Source organism: Carassius carassius, chromosome 4 (genome assembly GCF_963082965.1).
Source record: "Carassius carassius chromosome 4, fCarCar2.1, whole genome shotgun sequence".
NCBI classification, from domain to species: domain Eukaryota; kingdom Metazoa; phylum Chordata; class Actinopteri; order Cypriniformes; family Cyprinidae; genus Carassius; species Carassius carassius.
This window is the reverse complement of record NC_081758.1, coordinates 31,732,248-31,753,013: the sequence shown is the minus strand read 5'-3', so window position 1 is coordinate 31,753,013 and position 20,766 is coordinate 31,732,248. Positions and strand designations below refer to the sequence as shown.

The window sequence follows — 20,766 nt, the reverse complement described above, 5'->3', positions numbered from 1 at the left end:
TGTTAAACACCATGCTACATCTGTGATGACCAAAAAAAATGCCTTTTAACGATAATTCTATTAAATGATACACAACATAGGTTGAGTTGTATGGCATCGTTATATAAAACAGATACTTTATACAAAAATATCTTTTCACAGAGTCTGTATTTGACACTAACGTTACACACCGAACAACGTCAAGCCGAACCCACGAATCGACTGTGCGGGATCCATTATCTTCCCTGTATTCAGCAATGCTGTCGATTGTTGATTACTTACCCCTACGGTGTACGGCAATGGCTGACAGCGCGGATGAAACAGTCCCTGCTTCCAAACCAGAGGTATTTTACAACTATCGGGAGAGGATTAAATGTTCCCCAGAGGAAGATGCGCGATTAGAGAGACAACATTTCTGGAAAGTCATCAATGCATTTAAATACTACAGGTAAACACTTGATTGCTGGACCATCAAAGTCCCATCTGCTCCACGCAGCCACTGTTCTTTATTTAAGCTTTTATATTATTTAACCCTATGGCATTGTTCATTTGGGGTGACACTTGTGTCGTTGGCGTTCAAACGTGAACGAACACTTTTTTTTCATTATCCGTGTAAAATCAATGTAATATATTTTTGTTCAATAATATATATTTTTTATTTTATATTATGAGAGTTTTATGATACTAATTAATATGTATGCAATAATTATAAGAAATTTTCCTATTGAAAATAATAATAAAAAGTCTATTCTTTTTATATTACTTTTCGATCAAGTTAAAATAGAGACAATGTCTTTTAAGTACAGTTTTTGAAGGCAGATGTGTGCCATCTGGTGGGAGTAAAAAAGAAAAACATCTGCAATTCCATGGTTTAGCTACTATATAGCTATATAAAAGGCGTATATATTTTTGTAAAGGCTTATATATATATATATATATATATTTGAAAAGTACAGGATTTATTATTATTAATAATAATATTAATTTATTTATTTTTGTGTGGTCACAAAACGACTGCCATAAAAGTCATCAAGTGTCGTGCCATTCCGATGAAGTAGCAATTTTGAAAATTTTAAAACATTTATTTATTCATTTTTTTGGTCTAAAATGACTGAACAACACCAGAGGGTTAAAATGAAAAATATCTTTATAAAATTCTGTTATGAACCCGACTGCTGATAAAGTTTTCATTTGAAATTTAAAGATAATGCCCTGGTCCATTAAACCTTATTTAATTTATTCTAAAATCAACATATTAATTTATTTATTTATTTAATTTAATTAACTTTTCCCTCTATCCTCAATATATTTAATGGATTCCACTGTGTTCAGAATTCATGTTTATGAACGTGTGAACCGAGCCGAGCGGCAGTTCCGATGCCTTCCAGATCACCACCAGCAACTTCTGACAAACTTCCTTCCCAATCTGAACAAGATACGCTACTGTGTCGACCGAAACCAAGAGGTGCTGCAGGCCATAGTGCACAACTGCCTCCATATGTTTGAGAACATGGAATATGGACAGGATGTAGGTGGCAATCAGTGGCTGTAGGTCTTACAATTAATAATGCTGTTGTTTTGTTTTTTGTGATGACAGAAGTGTGTTTTTTCTTTTCCTTTGTTAGTTTTAGTGAGGCTATTCATCTATAATGTTTTCCCTGCTTTTCAAAGGGTGACCCAAGGAAGGTGCGGCCCTCCACGACTTTTGACATGGACAAGCTGAAGTCAACCATAAAGCAGTTTGTCCGTGACTGGAGTGAAGCAGGAAAGGCTGAAAGGGACAGTTGCTATAAACCTATTATAGAAGAGATCCAGAGACTGTTTCCTCCTGACCAGTGGTAAATATACTTTGATAAACATATACTTTTCAATTTATAAAGATAAAGAAGTGAATCAGACTCCTGGTGATATTTCTGTCTACAGTGATGTGTCTCAGGTCAGAGTGTTAGTGCCAGGGTCGGGTCTGGGTCGGCTTGCATGGGAAATCGCTCATCTGGGCTATTCGTGCCAAGGCAACGAGTGGAGTTTCTTCATGCTCTTTTCCTCTAACTTTGTTCTGAACAGGTACACCACATTAACATCTTCACAATTTAAGTAGAACTGTTCACATCAAAATTATGACATATCAGAACAATAGATATATTTATATTTATTAAATTTCTCTCTCTAAACTTGGGGAACTGCCTCTATTAAGTATTAGTGACATGTTAAATTGTCTAACTTGGAGGCATATGGTAAAACACACTAGAACTTTAATTTCTGGTTGAACTTCTAGGATTGTGCATATCACAATACTGACTACAAATGAAAAGCAATCAGAATAGTATATGACATCTGTATTAACGAGGAAGCTAACTGATAATTTGTCTCTCAGGTGTGATAAGGAAAATGCGCTGACTCTGTATCCCTGGATTCACCAGTTCAGTAATAACAAAATGTCCTCAGATCAGACAAGACCTGTGTCCTTTCCAGATGTCAATCCACAGAGCCTCCCCGCAGACTCCGACTTCTCTATGGTCGCTGGAGACTTCCAGGAAGTATACAGTGAACCTGGTGAGTTTGTGTCTTATTTTAATTATAATTTGCATGTGGAGACAATTACACATCTGAAATTGTAACATTTCAAGTTTTATCTTCCGTACAGAAATGTGGGATTGTGTTGCTACTTGTTTCTTCATTGACACCGCCCACAATGTTCTTGATTACATTGAAACCATCTGGAATATTCTAAAACCTGGTGGTGTCTGGATAAATTTGGGTAAGTCACAGATTCTGCAGAATCACTTTCAGTAAAATTTAATCTAATCACAGGTGTGGTTGAAAGCTTTTTGTATCTATTCTCAAAGGTCCACTTCTTTATCACTATGAGAATATGGCCAATGAATTGTCCATTGAGCTGAGCTATGAGGAAATAAAGGCTGTCATTTTAAAATATGGATTTGTCCTGGAGGTAAATAGTTAATCTGTATATCTAAACTCATTTTTCCTGCAAGCTATTTTTTATTTAACAGTAAATTGTTTTTATAAACTGTATTACTGTATTTCTTTCCACAGCTGGAAAGAGAGTCTGTTCCCAGCACGTACACCGAGAACGACCGCTCCATGCTCAAGTACCTTTATGACTGTGTCTTTTTTATCATACGGAAACCTGCAGAACAGCTGATCAACGGAGATCAGACACCTAAAGACGGCCAGACTGAGGATTCTTTACAGAAAACAAGCTCAACATGACATTTAAAAGAGAGAAGCTCTGGACGAATTCTCAGACATACAGTATGGCCCAATAATAAACTGATGCTTTTAATCATTATAGCATATTCCTGGTAATACAGCAAGACTGGAGCTTTGTTATGTGCTGAATTATCTTTATATTTACCAAAAATGTTATGTTTTGGTGCTTTGCATTCGAATTCCTCAGGTTTTCGTTGCTGCTTCAGACATACATTTCAGTGTTTTCTTGCAATTATTTACATTATCAGAGTTTCTATGTCCAAATCATATTTACAGTCTGAATTTGAGCCTGCTCTGGATCTTGCACAATTATTTCAGCCTCTCCTAGGAAAAATGTTGACCATCAAATTGTACTAGTTGGCAGCACTAAAATAAAGTTGTTTTAAACTGATTTTTCATGATCTTGTACATATACACGGCAATAAAACTTTTACAGTCAAGAAAATGGGAATAATTTTTTCAAAAGCATGACCGTTTGTTCTAAGCATTGGCTTCTGTTTATTATTCACCCACAAAGTCCACAGTAATTGTTTGGAAGGTAGTGAATAAAATATGACGTTGTTGTTCGACCTCTCTGGCCACAGAGGGCGCTGTATTCAAACAAGCGTCTCATCTTCAGATGCACAACTGTCGTAAACAACTGAGAAATTAAACCTCTGCGTAGTGCGTACGTTAAAAAAATGCTCTTTTATAGAAGCTAAGCTTTGAATACGTCTGGTCGCATACATCATGACCAAACGGAGAGCAGAGAACATTTTGCCTCCCGAAGTCCTCCATAAAAGATGTTTCCGTTCTCTCTCCGATAAAGACAAACCTGTCGGAGGTGTGAACGTGATCCAAAACGCAAATCCATCCACGTTATTATTATCAGTGGCTGGACAACGCTGCAGGAAAAGACCGAGCTATCTCGAAGATTCACTGGATACCGATAACCTACCGAGAAAAGTGGCTTTAAACAAGGTTAATTCAGTGCTGGGAGACAGGAAAGCATGCAAGTCTAGAACATTCGAAGATGATGATGATGATGATGCTGGTAGACCGGTCACGCGACGGTCATCTCGCGCGCTTCAGACTGAGTCAAAAAAACTGACAGACGAAGGGAATAACATTACTGCAGGAGACAAGGTAAAGTTTCACACGAACTAGTACAAGCACCTCAGCGCAAACTCGTGGTGTGTGGCAGCAGGTAGAATAATGTGCAACGATGAACATGTGGTGGCGCTAACGTTACGTGAACACTATGATATCAGTATACATATATTTCAATAGGCATGTGCAATGCTTTGATGGTAGACAGACACTTCTGCTTATCTTAATTATATGTAAAGTAAGACTTAGCTATACGTGGGTTTATATAAGCTATATGTTATATAAGTATATGTACATCCATTGTTTTATTTCTACCTATCTATCTATCTATCCATCTATCTATATCTATTCGACCCAACTTAGTTTTTTCTCTCTAAATTTCTGTTTAACTTTAAGATTTTAAATGGTACTTTAAGTATAATTAGCATAGTTTATTTAACTTCACCCTTGTTGGTGCAGGTTGTTGCTATAGTAAACGCTTTGGAAATTCAGCTCTGTTTGTGTCCCACTATAGGTGATGCACACAGATGAGGACCTCTCTCCGTTCAATTCCTTCCAGTTCTGGCGGGTTCCACTGCCTGAGTTAGATCTCTCTCTCCTGGAGACTGAACCCTCAGCTGGCTCCTACATAGCCACTTCCACCAAAGACTTGGAGGCAATGGAAATGTGAGGAGATCCCTAATGCACACAATGACATTCTTGTTAAGATGTTGTATAGGTGTTGCAAAATTACCTGCCTGGATATGATGAGATGATTCCCCCTGGTCTGCACTAGATGAACATAACACAGTCTTGTGATGTGTACAGTGTGAAGGCCTCCAGCAGAAGCTTCCATTCTGGTGCAAATACATGGTCACATGACCTCGTATTCCTGTCCTACAGAGGTCAAGTGTTCAGAAATTTGAAAGCATATTTGACTAATCATTTAAGGTGTTTTTTTTGTTTTGTTTTTCAGTATTGCTGTGAAAGCAATTATATGTCAAGGTGACGCAAACCTTTCTTTTGCTTGGACTGAGCCAGATTTGTTTATGTTTATGGTATTCATTAAGTATATTTTGTAGGTGTTTTGTTTTTTTGTAAACTTTAGGGCTTTGTTCTTTTCGTCTGAATAACATTATCATTTTGGCAACAGTATGTGCTGCTTCAGATCTTAGTAGAGACAGCAAGTGCTTTGTTTGTTCCAGTGACCGGAATCATAATCGCTAAAATTGCTCAAAAGCAATAAAATGTATTTTTTATACTTGATATTATCTTGCAACGTCTTTGACCTGTCTGATTTCATAATTCTTACTTTTGAACAGTGTTGGGGTAGTTATTCAAAAAATTTAATTAGTTACTAGTTACTTATTTTTTTGCTATAATTCCTGAGTACTGAGTTCCTCAGTAAATAAAAATCTAAATATGTAATTGTTGGCATGATCGACATACTTTACTTTTATGCCATGTATTTGATATAAACTGATATATGAGGCCCTATTATATGGACAACTAAATATCTAAAAAATAATGGCAGTTATCAGCCAATGCGATTTCATAAGATATTCGATATGATTAACATCAAACTGTCAGTAAACTTGGCGGGTCTGTTGAAACTCGAAAGCAAGCAAATGTTTCATTCGGTTTTTGACAGAAGGAGGCGCTATAACAGTGGGAAACAATTTAAAGTGTAACTAAACCCCTGCTCAGAGCCTGACTCCACCCACTGACTATATTTGAAAAATGCTGAAAAGTGGGCAGATCACAGCGGAGATAGAGGGGACGAACCGAGGGGCGGGGCTGAGCGAGTGTGGCGTGATCCTGAGACTCGCAGTGACGGATTGATTGACAGCTGCTGTCAGAGACGCTAAAATGGAGAGTGACTGTAATGACGCAAGTAGCTTTGCAACAGAGCGATCATTTGAAGTAGAGGACTTTTCTCCCCCACTTTTACCTGAAGTGGAGGGTGTCGAGGTGTCTGTTCATATCAATTCGAGCCGCTGGCTCAAACTGCGGTCTTACCTCCCGCACCGCGTCGCTTTTCAGCGCGAGCTGTGTGGAGAAGCCCATTTCCACCTCCATTGCATTGGAGAAGCAATCCCGTGTAAAACGCAGTTTGCACACTCGAGCTCTAGGCGGGAACTTGCGGTCTTCCAGGCCAAATGCATGCAACCACTGGCGCTTAATTTTAAAGTCTGCTGGTAAACTATGCAGTCCAGCAGTGCTGTAGCAACCAGCAACACACCTCCGTACCATCCTGACCACTGTACTAAATACAGATAAATCTACGCTAACTTGAAGATCTAAATAACTATATAATTGCTATGCTAAATAGATGCCATAATAGTCTATCCTGGTCGTTACCAATACTCGCAATTCCAGCTCCTGACTCACTACAGTGATTTTGATGGTTTTATACTGCCAAGGGCGTGGTAGCTCGTACCAAGGGGCGTGGTGAGCTGGAAACCGCTTACGTCACCTGCCACCGCTTACGTCACTTGGGGAAGTCGTGGCCTGGTGGTTAGAGAATCGGACTCCCAATCGAAAGGTTGTGAGTTCGAGTCCCGGGCCGGCAGGAATTGTGGGTGGGGGGAGTGCATGTACAGTTCTCTCTCCACCCTCAATACCACGACTTAGGTGCCCTTGAGCAAGGCACTGAACCCCCAACTGCTCCCCGGGCGCCGCAGCATAAATGGCTGCCCACTCCTCCGGGTGTGTGTCCACAGTGTGTGTGTGTGTGTGTTCACTGCTCTGTGTGTGTGCACTTCGGATAGGTTAAATGCAGAGCACAAATTCTGAGTATGGGTCACCATACTTGGCCGAATGTCACTTCACTTCACCGCAACATCCAATAGGAAAAATCAACTGCAGTAGCCACCGTTCAACCTGAAGAGGGCAGCACTCACACGTTTTTACACCATATATTGTAGAATTAAAACACTTTATACTCAAATGTCAAAAAAGTTACTCGAATCAATGAACAGCACTAATAAAGCCCCATTCTTATAGATCATTAACTAAAAAAATTTGGTTTAGGGTTTAGTTACTCTTTAATGTACATACAAACTGGTGTTAATTATATCAGTAGTTATAGTTTTATTTTAAATGCGAGTGATCGTGAGCTTAAATATGCAAATAAACCAAATGACTGCTATTTGCAGCTATGTTTGATGATTATCATGCAGTTGATGTTTGTCTGCCATTCTAGCTCCGTCTGCACAGCGTGCAGCGTCCATTTTGCAGGTGTTTTACCTGTGTTTTTAAATTCCACACTGCATTTTGTGTTTTAACGTAACAGGGTTACAACTTAAAGGATAACATCCTGGCAGAAAATGGCTAGTACCTTTAGGGGTTAGGGTTATATATACAAGCTAATAACATGCTGTATCATAAATGTGCATTTATTATTGACTAATTGGAACTAGCAACTTTATGCACATTGGATGTTTGTACTGTTATCTTTCTCCAGCTCTCTCCAGGTTGATGTGCTGTTTGGCTGGCTATATGTTCAATGGTTTCCTATTTTCATGTAATTTAGATGAAAATATGTGCCTCATTTGAGTCACTTTAAAAAAGTTGCTATATGTTGCCAAAAAACTTTTTAAAAATAACTACATTTATTGCTAGGTGCTTTTTGAAAAAAAAAAAAAGTTGATAGGGTAGATTGAAAAACTAAATCGCTAAGTTGGCAACAGTGATTTTAAGTTTGGAATTTTGTTTCCCATCTGTGCCTGGTAATTTCACCTAATAATTTCTGGATGTATAGACATAATTTTCCATCTCACATTAATGCAAGTTTTTTTTTTTAAATGTGAAGTATTTTTAAAAGAGTCTTAAAAAAAAGTCCTTAGTGTTAATTAATAACAAAAATAATAAAACTTTGTTAAATTTTATGGAGAAATTCTTAATAAAAATGCCTCCGCTATGCTTTTCAACTCAATTGTGGTAAATGTGTCTTTAGGGAAAAGGAATTTTTTTTTTGTTCCTGTATGACGTATGATTGCAATAACATTAATAGGCTGTGTTGTATTTTTTGTTCCTTTTTTCCTTGACTGGCTCACTCAGCTCTGAAGGAGATTTGATTAGTAATGGTATGTTGCATTACACACACACACACACACACGTTTGCTTTTGTGAAAAGTGGGGACATCCCATAGGCATAATGGTTTTTATACTGTACAAACGGTATATTCTATGGCCCTTCACCAACCCTACACCTAACCCTAACCCTCACAGGAAACTTTGTGCATTTTTACTTTCTCAAAAAAACTAATTCTGTATGATTTAGAAGCGTTCTGAAAAATGGGGACATGTCATTATACAGAGTTGTGTCCTGATATGTCACAAAAACAAGAGCACACACACACACACACACAATATAAGAGTGTATGTAGGCTATATCTGTGAAAATAACGAAATAATAAAATGCCAAATTTACCCTGCAAAAGTGGCACAGAGGCACTTTTGAAGTGGTTTCGATTTTAGTTGTCTTTACATAAGACAGTTTAATGCCTATCAGAGATGTCATAATTAAATACATTTTATAACTGTATACTTTGATATACAGGTGCTGAAGTGGGTCAGAGCAGGCATAACTTAATCTGGTTTTTATGCAGAATTTTAAGCAGGCACAGAGAAGCCTTAACTCAGATGTGTAAAGTTTATGTATATCTGTATTTCTTTAAGAGAGTTTATGTATATCTGTATTTCTTTATGACCACATCTGTGTTATTTTAGCATTATTTATATACTATTATCTTATTTTAAATATTCTGAATTAATTTCATAGTTTCAGTTTAGTTTTCATTTTAGTTTCAGTTTTAAAAATGTTGTAATGTGTTTTTGTCATTTTATTACCTTTTAAAATAATTCTATTTACCAATTCAGTTTTTGACCATTTTAATACTTCAGATTCAACTTATTTTATTTGAGTTTGTTGCCAATTTGTTGCAACATTTCTTATTTTTATGTAATATTTATTTTACTTTACTTCAGCTTTATTTCCGTGAACATAGAAAATAGGGTACAGTTTAAAATTTTCTTGCAATTCTGGAAAAAGAAGTCAGATTTCTGAAATAAAAAGTTGCTGCTACCTTTTTTATTCCTTTTTTTGTTCCATTTGCGAGATGTTAACTCAAAATTCTGAGAAAAAAAATACACAGAATTGCAAGATTTGCATCCTCCTGACTTTTTTTTAATAGCGAGAAACTGAATTGTAAGATAAAACATCACACTTTTTACTTTTTTTGTATTACATGTGAAAACGAGCTTCCATACCTTTATCTCTCTTCTTTTCACATTCATCTTGGCTCATGTCATCTCTTTCCTCAGATGTTATTGTGGGAAGCTGATCATGTGGGTCCTTACTCTGGCTTGCCCTGGACCTGACTCTACTGATGAGGAGGAGTGGTCAGTGCTGCGACACACCAGCGTCAGCTCCACTGATGCTTTTGGATCACTGGACTTCCAGGCGTGCCAAGGTTGGTGCATATAAGGATGAATAACTTTATTGCAAACTTTTTTGAAGATGTTTTTATGCCAAACAGTGCATTTATGATATAGAATTGTGCATAGTTCACACAGTAGATTGCTACAGTAAGTGAGAAAAAAAGTGTATTGCGTTTGAAGTCTGGATAATTATCTTACAAAAATGTATTGATTCGCTACAGGGGGCCTTTATTTACCCCTGGAGCCGTGTGAGGGACATTTTATTAAAGATGCGTGCACTTATATCACGTCTTCTGAACGTGTCACGTCTTTCCTGACCAAGGAAATTTTTTATATAACTCCAGTTATTCTGAAAGAAGAAAGTCACATACACCTAGGATGCTTCGAGGGTGAGTAGAAAATGGACCAATTTTCATTCTTGGGTGAACTAACCCTTTAACTAAAACAAAAAATGAAAAAATTTCCACTGTCATGATTTCAGGAGATTCAGATTAGTTGCAAATTATAATCGTCAGTTCAAGAAATACCATTCAGTCCTCACTTAATCTTGAACTCCACACTCATCAGCAAAGTTCTTGTCTTCTAAGCTGTGAAACTAGTGCAACATAGTCAAATCCACTTCTGCATTTCTCTGGCTGTTTCCTCTTCTCCTATCTTCTTCCTCTCTTCTCCTACTTGGCGGTAAACACTGCTGTGTATCGGTCTCTGTCACTACGCCGATAACTCTGATGCTAAGCCTCCATCAAACAGAATGTTGTAGTTTACCACACCCATCCCACATCTCTGAGCTTCTAAATTGAGAGAGAACAGAATAATTGGAATGATGGTGCATGAAAAATATTTCCATATTAATCGAGTAGAAGGGATTAATTTGGTCCCCAGGCGCACAGATTCTTTGATTGGGTATGAATCACTCATGTGAAGAAGAAATGCCAAAGGCATGTTAAGAGAAGATCATATCCTCTGGGTGTCTTCTAGAGTTACATGCATTTATATATTGGCATGAGAGCCTGGTGGTTTAAATAACTGCTGGCTATACTGAACATGACACAACAGCAGTGCCACTAGTTTACAAATCTGTTTTAATGCTGGCCATCTGTGTTGGTTAAAATTTGTTTTTCTTTATGGACTGATTTTTTTTAATCAGGAACTTTTAACCTTTAAACGGAAACTTAGACAATTTTTCATTTTAGATCACTCTTTTTGATTCTGATTCTGAGGACCTTCAAGAGGCAGATGCTGCGATCCCGATTACATCACTGAGAGGTATGTAATAATGTTATCATATGAATTAAATGTTGGATTAATTAAAATACAGGTACCAGAGCTTCCCCTGAGGAGCAGGTAAATATCACGTTGGCCTGGGACAGAGCTGATGTAGCGAAGGACAACATTCGTAGATGTAGGTGTACGGGCAACAGTGGCAGGTCCAGTTGTGATTTTACAGCCAGGAATCATGTATTTATGAGTTAGAACAGATGTGTATAATCCAGTGCTGCATTTGGAGCAGACCATGTAGGATGCATTGTTAATGGATTGTCTCAGTTTTGTGAAGCTGCTGATTGAGAAGGCATGACCATGAGCCGCTTCTTGACCAATTCTTGTCTGGAACAGCTCTACAACAGATTAATTCCCATTTAACGGTTACATGAAGCTTTTGTATCTGATATAAGCACATATATCTGATCCTTCTTATTATAAGTAGGCTACATCTGTATTTTATAGCTTTAGGCTCCTCAGATCATTTCTTTCGACACATCACTGAGGATGCCAGACAGGTTAGTATAAAGCACAACCTAGAAGCTATTTCTGTTCTTCATTGTGTGGGAGTCAACAGGGAGTCAGACAATTATTGTTAGAATTTTTGTGGAAAAATTGACATAATTTACTAACTTAATTAACTAAGCACCAAATCAGCATATTAGAATGATTTCTAAAGGATCACATGACAATGAAGAATAGGCTTATTCTCACAGAAAGAAATTGTCTTTTCTCACACACACACACACACACACACACACACACACACACACACACACATATATATATATATATATATATATATATATATATATATATATATATATATATATATATATATATACAGTCATTTGTAATTGCAATAATGTTACAAGTTTACTGTGTTTTTCAATATTATTATTCGATCCACCAAGGGGTACAATCCACTAAGGGGTCCTTGACCTGAAAAGTGTTTCCATAAGCATTTTCTGTGTTTTTTGTAGAATCGTCTGCCTGCTGTTTATAGGATATCTTTAATCGACATTGGAATGGTGATAAAATACCTGATTGGTGGAGCTTATAGAAGCACATATTAACACAAGAGCTTCCATAGCCCAGCCAATGTTTACTTTCTTTCTGATTCATTTGGATAATTATTTTAATTATTATTTTAATTATTTTAATTGATAATTATTTTTGAAATTGAATTAGGTTTTTTTTTTTTTACTTGGATAGGAGGGTGACAGAATTGTGTCTTTGCAGGAGTGTGTGGTAATGCCTCAGGACGTCAAGTCAACCCCCAAGTTTATATGCTATACTTTAACAGCCTGTTTGTGTGGGCAGGGCTCAAGCACCAGCAAGAGATGGCGATGTTCCTGTGGCAGCATGGAGAGCAGGCTATGGCCGGGGCGGTTGTGGCCTGCACGCTTTACTGTGCTATGGCAGTGGAAGCCAAGGAGAGCAATATGGGTGACACCATGTCCGAGGAGCTGAAGAAGAACTCTCTGTCAGTTTGCATTTTTCCTCATTCTACAGCTTGTAATACAATTAGAAGTGACCAAATCTCAAAAGATTAAGATATGTTTAAATATTTTGAGTTTGAAACTTGTCTACCTATAAAAAAAAAAAAACAACAACAACAAAAAAACAATGCAATGTGATTTTATTGATCTTTATTGAGAGTTTGGACAGTTGGCTGTGGATCTCTTGGATCAGGCTTTCAGAAAGAACGAGTGCATGGGGATGAAACTGCTGACCTGGGAGATGAAGGACTGGACTAATTTCACTTGTCTGCAAATGATGTCTCCTCAATGCTCAAGCTCTTTGTGGCTCACAACTGCACTCAGATGCTCCTCACAAAGTTGTGGATGGGCCGGCTCAACATGAATAAGAACTCCTGGTTCAAGGTGTGTTGAATTGAGATGCTTGTTGACTATGTTTTAAAGTTCTAACTTACATACATGGCTCATCTTCTGCAGCATAGCTGTAGATGAACTAATACCGTGTTCTGTCATGAAACTCTAGATGGCGAAGGCTGATAGGTTCTAACTCAATCTGGCATAATGAAAATTTTATTCACATGGCACAGCTGATTGGTTCTTTTTGTATCAGCAGCCAGTAAGCCTGCTGCTCAAATACTTGGCAGGTGCTTGCTGTAGCAGTTGCAGCGCTCTTCAGAACCTTCCACCTTCACCAGCTCCACCTGTACAGATCTGCTACGGGGTGATGTCATGTATGTTTTATATGGGATTTCTAATTATCTGTTGATTTTGGTTGCTTTTAAAGGTTTAGTATGTGGTGTATTATTTAATTATAAGCATTTCCATTTTGTAAACTACATTAGATACTTGTTTGACTAGGAATGCAATAATTTTTCTAAAATATGAATGCATAAATTACTTGCAAGGCAGAGATGTCCCATGTTCCTCAGCCTCAGGAAGCCTTGCAGTTTGGGTGGGACCCAGGAAACCTTGGGGCATCAGAGCAAGAAGGGACAACAAATACGGTAAAGAATGTAGGCAGACACTACACACTGTAACAAACATTCACGTTCCTGCTTACACACTACAAACAAATTATGCTTTTGTAGCATGAAAGCCTATTAAACTAGTGATGCTTCTTGAAATTGTGGCATCTCTACTTTGAGTTAGAAACATTGCTGCCAACCTACAAAATGTCACACACTTCTTATGGCACAATGTGTATTTTACATTGACAGTGGGTTTTTTTCTAGATTCAGGGTAATGAGGAGAGAGGGAGCAGATGTCTTTGACCCTGGACCAGAAAGGTGAATGACTTCTATACTGCTCCAGTGGTCAAATTCTGGTTTCACACAGACATTTATTATTTATTTATATTTAGATAGATTACCTATGTCTAATTTAGCTTGTTGATACCAAATGACAGATTAATTTGTGCAACAGTACTGTACTCTTTGATTTCATCTATGGTGGTAAGTTACATTTTAATATTTGCATTTAGAATTTTTTTTCTCTGCATTTCATGACCCTTTCAGTACAAGCCTACTTCTTAATTCTGGTTCACAACCCACTAGTTGTGAGCCACTGATTGACATATTAAGTATATTGTGTTGAATGCTGTTATGATAATGTGATTTCTAGGTGTGGGTTTTGTAGCCCAGTAAATTCCCTAAGAAGGACCCTACCTGACCATGATCACCAAAATTGTGTGAAATGTAAATGTATCACTAAATAATTACAGTATACATGCAACATTTGGTTTGTTAGGTTTTTTGTAAACTCAGTTTTTTCATAATATTTTCTGATGAGCAACATGTTTTATATCGTAGTCATTATGGTGATTGTGCCGGTCAGTTTTGGCACGTCCAGGAAGTCTCTTCTGTCACCTAAATGAGGATCTGTCCTGGAGTCTTCTCCGAGATGTAGTCTTTCAGCCCTACTGGATGATCTTTGTAGAGGTGTATGATGGAGAGATTGATGGTGAGTGAGTCAAAAGGACACCATTCAGTCTGGTCAGTTCATCTGATTTGAATAAACCTTTTCCCATAGCTTCTGTTTCTTGGTTGTCAGGTTATGGTTCACTCTTCATGTCTTGTATACAATCTTCTCTATTATTACTATTATCTATTAACATTTGTAAGATATTTTATGATATATCCTATTGTGATCATCCCTTTTTGTATTGACAGCCTGTAGTAATCCTGAAACCTGTGTCCCTGGAGCATTCCTCAACCCCTTCCAACAGGCCGTCTACCTTCTTGTTCAGTACATTATCATGGTCAATGTATTCAGGGCATTCTTCAAGTATGCACTTCATCTTCATGACTTGGCATAAGCATCATTCAATAACACATTTTCATTGGTTTCCTAGTGTGATGGTACTTCGGTCTGTTGAGTTGTTGGACTAAAATGCACCATGACATCCAGAGTGGAAGATTGTTGCAGGAGTCTGTGTTGATATATTGTTGAGTCTTGGTTGCTTTGTGATGGTTTAACCTACTTTGCCTTATTATTTACTTCACAGCAATGTTTACTTTGATATGAGCTCCATATCCCGTAAGCTGTGGAAATACAACCGCTATTGTTACATCATGACATATCAGGAGAAGCCGTGGCTGCCCCCCCCTCTCATTCTCCTCAGTCACATGACTCTGTCACAGCTCAATGTGGCACAAGCACAGAAAGGCGTCCAAATGGGGAAGAATTGGTCTGAGTAAGTATGTGTTTGTGTGAATTATATATGAACCATCATAGCCATCTTTATGTCAACTCACATTACATGATTGACATGAAAGGATTGTAAAAAAAAAAAAAAAAAAAAAAAAAACACTATACCAATACCAGATTAAGATTCTTTAATTAGAAAAAAAAGGTTTTTAAAAAATGGTAAGAAGTATCTTTATTCCAAAAGATTTAAAAAAATATGAATGTAAATATGAACAAATTAAAATTTGACATATAGACATGTAGAAACTCATGCAGCGATTCAACCAAATGAAACCCAGCACTGTGCAAGGTCAGCATTATAAATCCTTTCTGTGTTATTATGATGACAATAAGTTGATTATACCATATAAACTGGCGCTCTTACGGTCAGTGGTTGACTGTTGAGAAGAACATGGGTGGTCATTTCAGGAAATACAACAATAATACTGGAGAGGAGATCTCACCCTCCTCTGGTCTGGAAGAAGCAATACTAGCGTTCTCTCACTGGACATACAAGTATACCAACAGGGAACTGCTAGTGTTGGATCTACAAGGTATAAGATAGGCTTACTCTACAAGCCTGTAATTAGGGGCCAAGCACCGAAGGTGCATAGGCACCTATTGTAATCGTTGGCGTTATTATTCTTCTTCTTCCGCCGCAAGTCTATGGCAGCCCATAGAACCGATTGCAGGAAAGTTGTATAATTTGGCACACTGATAGAGGACAGTCCCAACATTAACTATAGCAAATTTGAAGTCTCTAACTCCTACTCTCTAGCGCCACCACTTGTCCAAACTTTCAATGTTTGTATGCTATTAACTTTTGAACCGTAAGCCAGAAAATGGAAATTTTTTCCTCTGAATCCTTGGCTCATGCCAAGTCGAATGAACCCCCGAAATTCAAAAATCGCAAGGTTTAGTTTTTTCGCTATCTTCAATTTTTTGAAAAACCTATTTTTTGAACTCGTCCTAGACGGTTAGTCCGATTGCCACGAAAATTGGCTCAGATCATCTTCAGACCATGCAGGCAAAAAGTTATGGAGTTCAAGTTGATTCATCCAACCGTTCTCGAATGACACGTGAACAAATTTGACGAAAAGCACGCAAAAATACACTTGAGGCTATATCTCGGCAACGGTTTGGCATATTGAGACCAAACTTGGTGTGTGTTATAGTAACCATGACCTGAGACTACCTGCAGTGTTTTGACGCAGCGCCACCTAGTGATCAGGAGATATGAAAAAGGCATATTTTGGCTTATAACTTCTGAATGGTTTGGCCAAAAATCACAAAACTGGTCTCTTTAGATTCAGTGAGTCATGTCGAGTCGTATGATATCCAATTTTCCCGTGTTGGCCATTTTAGGCGTCGGCCATTTTGAATTATGTTTTAAAATGCTGTATTTTTTTAACGCAGCATCGTATCGTTACGAAAATAATTACAAAAATATTCGTCTCCGTGCCCTGAAGGTACTCAAAAGGTTGGTGGCAGCGCCACCTTGTGGTCAAGAGTTATAATGAAATATCACAAAAATGCTAATAACATTTGAATAAATTAGGCTATTTAAATGAAAATCGTCTCTCTATATTCTGTGGGTCATGCCGAGAGCATCGATACCAATTATGCAAAAATTGGCCATACTTCCTGTCCGCCATTTTGATCAATGTTGAAAACCTACTTTTTCGAACTCCTCCTAGAGACCGTTAGTCCGATTTTCACCAAATTTGACGTGGATCATCTTCAGACCATGCTGACAAAAAGTTATGGATTTCGTGTCGATATACGAAACAGTTCTCATTTAGCGCATCAACGAATTTGCTGGAAGGGTGCCAAAATGCATTTGAGGCTGTATCTCAGCAACGCTTTGACATATTTGCACCAAACTTTGTATGTGTCATCGGCACCTCACTTTGACCATGCCACATAAATTTGATAACAGCGCCACCTATTGGTCAAGAGTAGTAGAGTAGAATCTCTAATCATGCTAGTAGAGATTGTATTAATGTTTTTAGCCATTTTAATTACAATAATCCTAAAATTGCTTTATTTGCTCATTGTTACACTTCGTGTGATGCTTCAAGCGACGCTTAGCTACTTAACTTTCTGCTGGAGTGCTTGGCCCCGTAATTGCTGCTTGCAGCTATATTTATTATTATTATTATTTTTGGAAAGTTGATGAATTGTATCTTTATTTTTGGCTGAAGGTGTGAAAGCAGACCTCATAGACCCCTCACTGATCAGAGCTGATGATAAAAGTTATAGGTACAACAAATGCGTAGTGTCCTAAATGTTTAAATATATTTGCTACATTTTGTACTTCTCAATGCATTTGCTTCCTCTGCTCCTAGGTAAAGTTTTCTCCAGTTGTAGGTCCTTTGGAGAGATGGCGTTTGGACCTGCCAGTTTGGGTGGTGATGCAATCCAGAGCTTTGTTATCAATCACACCTGCAACTCCTGCTGCAAGAAGCTCGGTCTCTCAGCTGAGGTAACACTCATGTCACAGGTTGAGAGCTGAACTTTCAATACTCTTCTATTTTTCACTCACTGCAGTGGCAGCTCTCGCAAATACGTCTAAATGGCATACCTCCATGTTTCCAACTTTAGAAGTGATTTGATAATTCGTTTGAAAAGAGCAAACTTCAAAATGAACAGGAAAAGCCGTCTAATTAAGCCTGAAGGTTTAGAAAAAAATTCTAATGAGGCAGAAATGATTTCACCAAAGGCATGCAGAAGAGGGGCGTGGTTTCCTTTGTGGCATGTGGAGTGTTTTCTTTAATTACATATTTAATAGTTCTTTGTGCGTTAGAGAGTGTTGACTTTGATTAGATATTAATTACTGTGTCATGGAAGACATATGAGATGCCTGTTGTTTGTATCAAGAGGGAGGCTTTGCTTCAGATGTACAGGGATAAAAAATAAACAAACAAACAAAAACGACTCCGCCACATTTGTTTGATATTTCAAAGGTGCTTTGTTTTTATTCGTCTTCGTCCTCTCCAAGAACCACATCAAATCAAAACAAATTATTAATGTACAATCCACAAATTTATTTTCGGTTCGTAAGAAAAGCATCTCTCTGTGATAAATTATGAATATGCATCACAACTGAGTATATTGTGTTTGGCTTTTTAGATTTGAGGAGTTGTGGCATTCAAAGGAAGTCAGTTCCTGCCTTTGAGATGAGCAGCACAATTTTTTACCTCTGACCTGGAAGTAGACATTACCAGAAGCCACACCTCAGGGGACTTCAGCTTGTTCACATCATATTTCATTCTCTAATCTCTATTTTGAGTTTTCACAGACTGAATATATATATAATATATATATTATATTTTAAAGAGCTGCTCAAGGTGACAAAACATTTACTTTTGGGTTGGTCAGCTGATGCAATTTTGTACAACAGATAAGGTAACTCATGTTTTAGTGATCACATTTTTTCATTTCATTTTTTTTTTATTCTTTAATTAGTTTATGTCTTTCTGTACCTTTTGAAGTTCTAATGGTTTAATGGTAAACTCCCCATGAATGCAAAATATAATTTGGCATTTTTGTCATTTTTAAGTAAAAAATAAAATACAAATAAAAACACTAAACATATTAAAAACAAGATGCATTTATTTCAGTTGATTCAGTTCTTCTCACCCCACTGGGAAAAGCCTTATCTCATGCAATTTTGCTTCCAAAGTCAATTTATTTCATAAGATTACTGTTTAAGGTTATAAGAATTTTTATTTTTGTTCAAAGTTTATTTTTCCTAAGCCCCTGGTGATTTATTTTTATTATTATTTAAGCATACAACAAATTACAATAAGAAACAGATCAAAATTTTTTTGCGAAATATTTTTATTTTACACATTTTGCTCCTAAAATAAAGGAAGTTTCAATATTTTTCCTTGAACACAAGACTGATTAAGAATGAAATTAAATCGAATGAAGACAACTTTGCATCCATAAAGTTTTCTTTATTTTTTTTTATGCCACAAAGAAATGTCTACAAAAGCCGTAAAATATAGAATTTAACAAAAATCACTTAAGTCCTTCACTTAGTATGTACAACATGGAGGAGACACTTTAGGTCTCGATTAATCAGTACTTTTACATGTCCATTTCACAATGTTTGCACATCAAGCTCAAGCCACCCCGAATCATACAAATACAAGCACGCATATTCAGTCCATTAAACAAAGTGCTATTCACACTTCACTTATATACTCCAACTCACATATACAGTACATACACACACACACTCACACTGTTGGCAAATTAACAGCCCCCCCCCCCCCCCCCCCCGCTACATGTGCTGTACTTGTATTGTGGACATGTGCTAAAGTTCTGTCAGTCAGAGCCTGTTCTCCATGAACAAGTTGGTTGTCTGAATATTCACACTTGCATCTGAATTCCACTTTTTGATTGCTTCTCAAGTAAACAACTTGTACAGTAAAGCATCTGCCTCATATGCCATTCAGCATCACTTCACACTAGCTATGGCACTTGAAAAAAAATTGTTTACATATTTATTACATAAAAAGATTCTGCACACTAAGTACAGTCTTAAGGGTTTTGGTAACAGATGCTACCAGTTTTGCCGTTTTTTTTTTTTTTTTTCATCCAGGGAGACAAACAAATTCTGATTCATAAATTAACTAAAATATTTAAGGAAAAAAAATAAAACTGAAATGTGTAACGTTAGTATGCATCAGTAGTGTTGTAGGAGCTAAAGTAGAATAGCCATCTGTGGTAACGTAGGCTTAGGCCTACCACTCAAATCCACATACAAACATGTTTCCTTCATTTTAAGCATATGAATAGTATTTGCCAAGTTGATATATCCACATTAGTTTAGCGGAATACAGTATAAGGGACTTTAATCAACAAATCTGTAAGGGCTGAAACATACTTAAAAAAATGCACAGACGCAAGCACTTAGTCAACGCACTCCAACGTGAGCTCTTGCGTTGGTCTAGCGGCGATAACAAGCCTCAAGAGGGCGATAAAGCTACATTCAGATGTCTGTGACAATAAACCAGATGTTATCATTAAGGTAAGTTGTTATAAACAGACGTTAACTAACTGTTGCTCCGAAATAATAGCATTGGACTTCAAAGAATGAGCAGACCGTAATAGAAAAAGCGCAACTATTAGTAAAGTCGACCTTTCGTCCGCGTTCACGTACTTGCGTAGAGTATGTTTTGACCTTTAATGCCTTTACATAACTTTATTCCTACATAGTAAGAAATACTTCGTTCTTGCGTCTGTGTGTGCGAACAGAATGAACAGGGTTTGTTTTGTTCCGTCAACACCAGCCCAGAAACATTCAGAGTAAAACGAGCCCGAGCCCGACTCCATCTCCCTCCCCACTGCACACCCTCCATCAGCATCACATAAAACAAAACACAAAAGCCCAGAGGTTTCATTATTATGAACCAGCATGCAAGAGTAACTGAACATCAATAGGCTAATAATAATATCATTATAATAAAATAAAAATAATCTTAGAATGCAAAGATGACTGTAGTAAATGCTTCCAGTTATTGCTACAGTACCTAACAGTGTTGAACTTCTCAAATAGATACAAATTCCTCTCGCCCTCAATTCACAGTCTAATACCAAAAAAAAG

At 37.3% G+C, this 20,766-nt stretch overlaps 1 protein-coding gene and 1 pseudogene across 1 annotated transcript; both read left to right on the top strand.

Moving 5' to 3' along the window:
- Positions 1-226: 226 nt before the first annotated feature.
- On the top strand, positions 227-3,694 carry LOC132139781 (carnosine N-methyltransferase-like). The gene is made up of 8 exons (XM_059548396.1): positions 227-427; positions 1,312-1,507; positions 1,651-1,817; positions 1,903-2,043; positions 2,354-2,532; positions 2,624-2,737; positions 2,826-2,929; positions 3,034-3,694. The coding sequence occupies exons 1-8, from the start codon at positions 237-239 to the stop codon at positions 3,208-3,210; spliced, it is 1,269 nt and encodes a 422-aa protein (XP_059404379.1). The 5' UTR covers positions 227-236; the 3' UTR covers positions 3,211-3,694.
- A 4,570-nt stretch (positions 3,695-8,264) lies between these two features.
- LOC132135627 (transient receptor potential cation channel subfamily M member 6-like) lies at positions 8,265-17,941 on the top strand (annotated as a pseudogene).
- Positions 17,942-20,766: the final 2,825 nt, after the last annotated feature.